This window comes from Colias philodice, chromosome 6 (assembly GCF_061535455.1).
Source record: "Colias philodice isolate Cphi_HAF_F1 chromosome 6, ilColPhil1 Martin Lab GWU primary, whole genome shotgun sequence".
Lineage (NCBI taxonomy): Eukaryota > Metazoa > Arthropoda > Insecta > Lepidoptera > Pieridae > Colias > Colias philodice.
In genome coordinates this window covers 3695906-3702813 of record NC_143091.1, presented here as the reverse complement: position 1 = coordinate 3702813, position 6908 = coordinate 3695906, and the positions used below count along the sequence as shown (strand labels likewise).

The following is a 6908-nucleotide window of genomic DNA, read 5'->3' as shown; positions in this document are numbered from 1 at the left end:
TTCCTTAGATAGATTTCTCAGCTGATGATTTTCACACGCTCTGTCAACAAACTTTCGCCTTTATAAATAGTATTAAACTTAGTATTAAAATAAGATATTAAGATATTAATGTATTTAAGAAATCAATTATTTGTTTTAAGATGTAAAATTAATTTTTTCAACATACATTTTGCGTATTTTTTTTTTTCGATATAACTACTTAGATATGGAATTTCAATATGAAAAAAACATAAGTTTTTAAGTAATGTTAAGGCATAAAGCCGAATAGTGTTTTATTTCACTGTGAATAGGGGTAATGACCTAAAACATTCCAACAAAGAACTAATTGCAGTGTAGGTACAAAATACGAATAGGTTATACATATATTGGGGTAGCCGATACAGGCCGCATTCGTTGATTCTTTCTATTGTTTTATAGCGTCATTAAATAAGGTAAAGGTGATATTATAACATAATCTTAAATAATAATTTTAATATGGTAGGTATGCTTTAAAAAGAAAAAAATCTTTCAATGTGGTATTTAGAAATTAAAGACTACATGATCCGTTAAGAAAATAATGTAGCGCTAGTTAGACGGCTAATAACTCAAGAACGGCTTAACAGATCTTAATTATTTTCTTTGTTGGACTTCTCTCCGATTTGATCAAGATTAGACCATAGATCCACTTTAAAGTGCAAACGATAATATCTGTTAAAATTTAAAAAATATCTAAGTACCCAGGCTGAGCCAGGCGCAAAAATGGAAATAAAAAAAATAATTCCTAATATCAGTCATATTTTTTACCTAACTAGAGGACCCTAAAAAATAAAACAAAACTAGGAACTTATTGCTGGATTCAACATTCCAAATCACGAATGCTTTAACTAGTTCATCAGTCAGAGGAAATGAATTCATGTCCGGATCAAACTGTGTCTGCAACATCGTAATTTGAAACTATAAGTTTTGTATCACAATGTTGAACTTTCTTGAATTTCTATTTTTTACTAAGTTTTGTGATTAGTTAAAACTACCAGCTATCTAAAATCCCTTTCCCTTCCCTCCATATCATTGAGTTTCCGTGGTTAGAGAAGATCTGTGTAACTACTAGGTATATTAGAGAGAAGATTAATTATTCAAATAGTGATCACTGATAACCATTTGAAAAACAAAATATATTATTTTGGCCTAGTTACCTATTATAGGACAATAAACATAGTTAATAAATTCTATAGGCATACACTTAGATCTCCGCGCGCACGCTACGACTAGATACCGCCCCATCTAAAAACAATAGCTCTGTGAGTGCGGCAACTCATTTCTGTAGTGTGTGTTAGGCAATTTGTAAAGACGCTAGTGTGTGTGAAGAATTGGGCTGCCAGCTACATAAATTTTACCCCATAAATGGGAAATCTGGCATCTTGGAAAGAAGTTTGAAAAATATTTTTTTTCATCCTGACCTGGCCGGGAATCGAATCCATGAATATACAACTCAAATCCACTTGCGACGCTACTATACTATAGAGTATAGTCACAAAGGTTGTTTAAAAGTAAAAAAGCGGAAATAAAAAAATAACATATTATATGAGTCAGTTAAACATGGTTAAACAGAAATAAATTATTGTTATAATCCTTTTTATACATGTGTTAGTAATAGTATTGAAAAAAAAAGTTCAAATTATTGCTAAAAGATTTCCTCAACCACGTGTATTTTTTTGGATATGCAGTACGGCAACACTGAATGGCGTCGTATTTTCGTAGAAAATATTTTCGAAGTAAAGGAGAAATTTCGAATAATACGATACTTAGTTTATGGTACGTGATCCCAGTGTCTTTCTTATTTTTTGTTGTATTATTTTTAAATAGTTTTATGACACAAATAGGCATTTTACTTCAGATTTTGTTCATAATCTTTATAAACTATCGGTTCGCCCTCTCCACACAATGCTTGTGACACGACTGGCTTGGGTACGCCGAATTCGGCGTACTATTAGTTGCCGCATTTTTCAAGTACGCCGGCGGTACCTATCTAGTCGTAGCGTGCGCGCGGAGACCAATCCTTAGGCTAGCCGCACACACAAAATAATATTGTCAATGCAAGATTGTCAAAAATCTTCATCAATATATGGTCCCCGCACACTACGCAATATTATTGGCAATTTTTCATGGTACAATCTGAATTCTGACTCAGTCGTTCCGCAGCTAGATTACGTGCGCACGTTTAACATAATGAATGGAAAGAAAAGAATCGTTGCATTGAGTATTGCATTAATTTTACTATCTAAAAAAAAGCAATCAAGAAAGAAACGATGGATTAAGGACTGGATGAGAAAAAAATTAATAATTTAATTTAATTTAATTAATTAAATTATTATTTAATTAAATTATTGTTTAATTTAATTAATTAAATTAAATTAATTTAATTCAAAATTCAATTGAATTAAATCTTTAAGCTTTCCGAAAATTTGTTCGTATGGAATTAATTTTTTTCTTTACGTCTTCTCTCGTGCTATTTGGTTTGATTTTTTGACGTGATAACGTCTTTAAAATCATTTTAGTCGGGTGACATGTTCAGAAACTTGTGTCACACCAAAACCTCACGAGCGCGATCGCAGGTATAACGAGAGAGAGACGGACCGATCTCCCGTCTCATCTCGAGCGCTGCCACCAATGGGGATGGCAAGATAAAACTAATCTCAGATGGCGCTGCGTACGGTTGTTCTTAATGGCGTCAGTTTGACAATCTTGAAGCGTGTAAACAAAGCAAAAAAAACATATTCTGGGGAGACTACTGTCGATTATTCGACAACATGGATGCGAAACTGTATGCTACTTGGAGCGTGCTTGAACTCAAAGCTGAGTTAAAGAGAAGAGGGGCTGATTTAGTGGAAAGGGAAGCTGATTTAGTGGAAAGGTAGGACTCCTACAGAAAATTCTGTATGTTTGTTTTTGCATATGTCTAGGCCAACTTGGACCTTTGAAATCAATTCTCTTACAATGTTTGAACAATTAATATCATAACTGAGTAACTTATTATTCAATAGTTTGTAAATTTATTATGTTTTTCCTCATTTTTCTATGGTAGCAAAGAATACAGTTGTGTAACTAATCTTAAGTATTTAAGTTAGAATTATTGAGGCTAAAGTAATTCAGGATTATATTTATACATACTAAGGCTATGGCTTATGGCTTTTTTAACTTTCAGGGCTATAGAGTGATGTTTAATAGTTTTTTTTTCCAGGTTGGAGCTGTATGACAAAAACTTTAACTTTAATACACCACAACTCTCTCCAAATGCAATGGAACCCTCTATTGTACTTCCACCACTGGAGATGTACCATGACATAAATAGTAACTCTTTGTTACCACCAATTGAAAGACAATTTATTAGATATTATTTTGAAAGGTAAATCTATAATTAATGGTTTTAATTTATTGTGATGATTGTTGCTATTTTACAAGAATACTAAAGTTTTCTGTAATTTTGCAGATTCAACAAAAAAACCGATGCGTCAGAGAAATTATATGAAGCCAGATTCCTCTTATTGATAAGATCTGCATTTGTCGGTGGATACTTCTATATAAAAGGATTTGTCCAGAAGACAATGAAAAAACTTTCTTATCAAGTTGACATCAAGATAGATGACCAGGGTGGTATTGAGGAATGTCATTGTGAATGTCCTGCCGGAGCAGGTACTGAAGCACACTGCAAACATGTTGGTGTGGTATTATTTGCTATACTGCATATGCGCAAAGATAAAATAATATTAATAACAGAGTCACAAACGCAGCAACTCCAAACGTTCCACAGACCAAAAAGAATATTTACAGGAACTCCAGTTAAGGCTCAAAATCTTGTGAAACGAAGATACAACAAAAATGTTATTTTTGAGGCATATCCTATGAATTCTATAGATAAAATAGCCTATAATAACAGAATTCGAAACCTTGTTCTGAATTTGAACTCTAACATGCCAATGAAACAACTGTATGGACCTGCTAACCCCATTGCGGTTATACAAGATCATGATTATTTAAAAGATACTTCAGATGTGATGCTTTTGAAAAGCCTAAATTTATTAGAAATTACTGCAGATCAAATAAGAGAAATAGAAAACGAAACAAGAAATCAAAATTCTAACTGTCTTTGGTATGAATATCGTAGTTGTAGGATAACAGCCAGTGTTTTTCATACTGTTTGTAATCTAAGAGCACAATCTTTAGAATCATTTGCAAAACAGTTACTCAAACAAAAAAAAATTTCATCCCGAGCCACAGCGCATGGTCTAATAAATGAACCAAATGCACTGAAGAAATATTCAGAAACATATGGGCTGGTTCCTGTGCAGTGTGGCATGTTTATATCAAAAGATAGGCCCTACCTAAGTGCCTCACCAGATGCCTTACTTGGCGAAGATACTGTTTTGGAAATAAAATGCCCATATGTAAGCAGAAACAGGCTTATTAGTCCTGAAACTGTACCATACATTCAGACTCAAAATGGAGAACTGTTATTAAAAAAACCTGTCCATATTATTTTCAAGTACAAGGACAAATGTATTGCAGTGGCAGAAAATTCTGCAATTTTATTATATATACTTTTAAAGACATGAAAGTAATTTATATTGAAAAAGATGAGGTATTCCTAAAAGACATGTTACTAAAATTAGATTATTTTTTCAATAATTATGTGAAGCCTGAAATCATAAATAAATATTTATATAAAGATTATTATAATAAAATAAAAACAGCTAAAATTTATTTATGAGTTTTATTTTATTTTACAATGCACTCTCGGAAATTACACAACATTAAACATATAAAAAATATTTTCGAAGCTAACGGCACATAGTAAGCATTAAGGTCATTTTTTAATATCTTATATGTCTTGGTTAATCCAATTAAGCGCTCTATATGTACACGTTGTGAGGCTATTTTCCTGTCATGTAAAAGAGCAAGACCTGGCAATTGAGCTTTCCCACGTAAGAAACTAGGTATATTTATACCAATATTTTTGGATGCAAATAGGTCCTGAACATTAAAGCCTCGGTCTGCCATTATACTATCTCCTTCATCGCACAATTTCAACAGCTTGCTTCTCTCAATCATTTGCCGATCACTAATTGAGCCACCAAAGCCCTCAGAACAATAGGATAACAATCCTCCAGGGGTAGAGCCCACTAAAAACTTTATCATATTTTTATTTTTATAATTGCTAAAAGTAATTTGCTGTGATTTTGGGTCACTTGGTTTTGTGATGGGTATCTCTGTGCAGTTTCTCTGTGTTTACGTGATAACGTCTTTAATGGGGAAGACAACTGTCAAAGTGGCGCTGTATACGATTGTTCCAAAGTATCTGTCGAATTGTATAGCATCATAAAGAATTTCTTCACAAATATCATCAAAATGACTAAATGTTGTGTAATTGGGTGTAAAAACGTTGGCATTCACAAATTCCCAATAAATCCTACTATAAGAAGAAAGTGGATAGCTGCCGTAAGGATTAAAAACTTTGAGCCTAAAAAAACGACGAGGTTATGTCGAGATCATTTTCATGAAAATGACTATCAATCATTAAGTGTGACTACAGGTGAGTGTTATAAACGTTAGTTCTTTCATTCAAGATAGCCTCTGTAAACCTAAATTAATAACATTACATAATGTCAAAAAAAACATAATAATTGTTCATCTTGTTTTTAGGTTTGCCTTGTGCACACAAGTTTTTAAAGAAAGATGCAGTACCGAGTCTCTTTTCATGGAACCAAAAAAAAATATCAGCCAGTGCTTGTGCAAGAGACGAAAGACATGCAAAAAGGAACCTTCAAAAGGATCTTTTTCAACAGCAATCAAGTGAACATCCATCTACTTCAAGTGACCCACAGCCTTCAACATCTACAGGCCCACAGCCATCGACTTCTCAAGATCCACAATATATAATGGAATATCAAAGAGAGTTAGAAATTTCTTCCCTTGATCCACCTGTTGATTGTGGTGACAATTTTAATCAAAATAAACAATCATCAGTTGCTACTCAGACTGCCACAATGCTGTCTCTTTTTTCAGCAGATATTTTACTAAGCGATGAAGAGTCAGTAAAGTTTTACACTGGCTTAGAAAATTATGAAAGATTTCAATTTGTTCTATCAACATTACTGCCAATGGCAAATCATCTTAAATACAGGTGGAGTGGGGTAAGTGGAGTTTCAACTGAAGATCAGTTTCTTATGATGCTGATAAAACTTCGAAGAGCAAGTACTGATCTTGAACTTTCGAAAATGTTTGGTATCAGTAAGACACAAGTTTCAAACATTTTCATCACGTGGGTGAACTTCGTCAATGACTTATGGTCAATGATAGACATTTGGCCTCAAAGAGACCTTGTTCATTTTTACATGCCAGCAGAGTATAAAGAAAACAAAATGCCAACAAGGGTGATTATAGACTGCACAGAGATACCCATCACAAAACCAAGTGACCCAAAATCACAGCAAATTACTTTTAGCAATTATAAAAATAAAAATATGATAAAGTTTTTAGTGGGCTCTACCCCTGGAGGATTGTTATCCTATTGTTCTGAGGGCTTTGGTGGCTCAATTAGTGATCGGCAAATGATTGAGAGAAGCAAGCTGTTGAAATTGTGCGATGAAGGAGATAGTATAATGGCAGACCGAGGCTTTAATGTTCAGGACCTATTTGCATCCAAAAATATTGGTATAAATATACCTAGTTTCTTACGTGGGAAAGCTCAATTGCCAGGTCTTGCTCTTTTACATGACAGGAAAATAGCCTCACAACGTGTACATATAGAGCGCTTAATTGGATTAACCAAGACATATAAGATATTAAAAAATGACCTTAATGCTTACTATGTGCCGTTAGCTTCGAAAATATTTTTTATATGTTTAATGTTGTGTAATTTCCGAGAGTGCATT

General features: G+C 33.4%; 2 protein-coding genes across 2 annotated transcripts; both read left to right on the top strand.

The window, feature by feature from the left end:
* Positions 1–3283: 3283 nt before the first annotated feature.
* LOC149487597 (uncharacterized) lies at positions 3284–4691 on the top strand. Its single transcript, XM_089695865.1, has 2 exons — positions 3284–3382; positions 3467–4691. The coding sequence occupies exons 1-2, from the start codon at positions 3309–3311 to the stop codon at positions 4587–4589; spliced, it is 1197 nt and encodes a 398-aa protein (XP_089551991.1). The 5' UTR covers positions 3284–3308; the 3' UTR covers positions 4590–4691.
* Positions 4692–5295: 604 nt separating this feature from the next.
* LOC149487596 (uncharacterized) lies at positions 5296–6421 on the top strand. Its single transcript, XM_089696181.1, has 3 exons — positions 5296–5566; positions 5677–6167; positions 6379–6421. The coding sequence occupies exons 1-3, from the start codon at positions 5383–5385 to the stop codon at positions 6409–6411; spliced, it is 708 nt and encodes a 235-aa protein (XP_089552307.1). The 5' UTR covers positions 5296–5382; the 3' UTR covers positions 6412–6421.
* The last annotated feature ends 487 nt before the right edge of the window (positions 6422–6908 follow it).

Coding starts and splice junctions, on each gene's coding strand:
- LOC149487597 (XM_089695865.1), top strand. CDS start 3,309: ATGTACCATGACATAAATAGTAACTCTTTGTTACCACCAATTGAAAGA. Junction 3,383..3,466: donor ATTAGATATTATTTTGAAAG/GTAAATCTATAA, acceptor GTAATTTTGCAG/ATTCAACAAAAAAACCGATG.
- LOC149487596 (XM_089696181.1), top strand. CDS start 5,383: ATGACTAAATGTTGTGTAATTGGGTGTAAAAACGTTGGCATTCACAAA. Junction 5,567..5,676: donor ATCATTAAGTGTGACTACAG/GTGAGTGTTATA, acceptor TCTTGTTTTTAG/GTTTGCCTTGTGCACACAAG. Junction 6,168..6,378: donor TTAAATACAGGTGGAGTGGG/GTAAGTGGAGTT, acceptor ACATGCCAGCAG/AGTATAAAGAAAACAAAATG.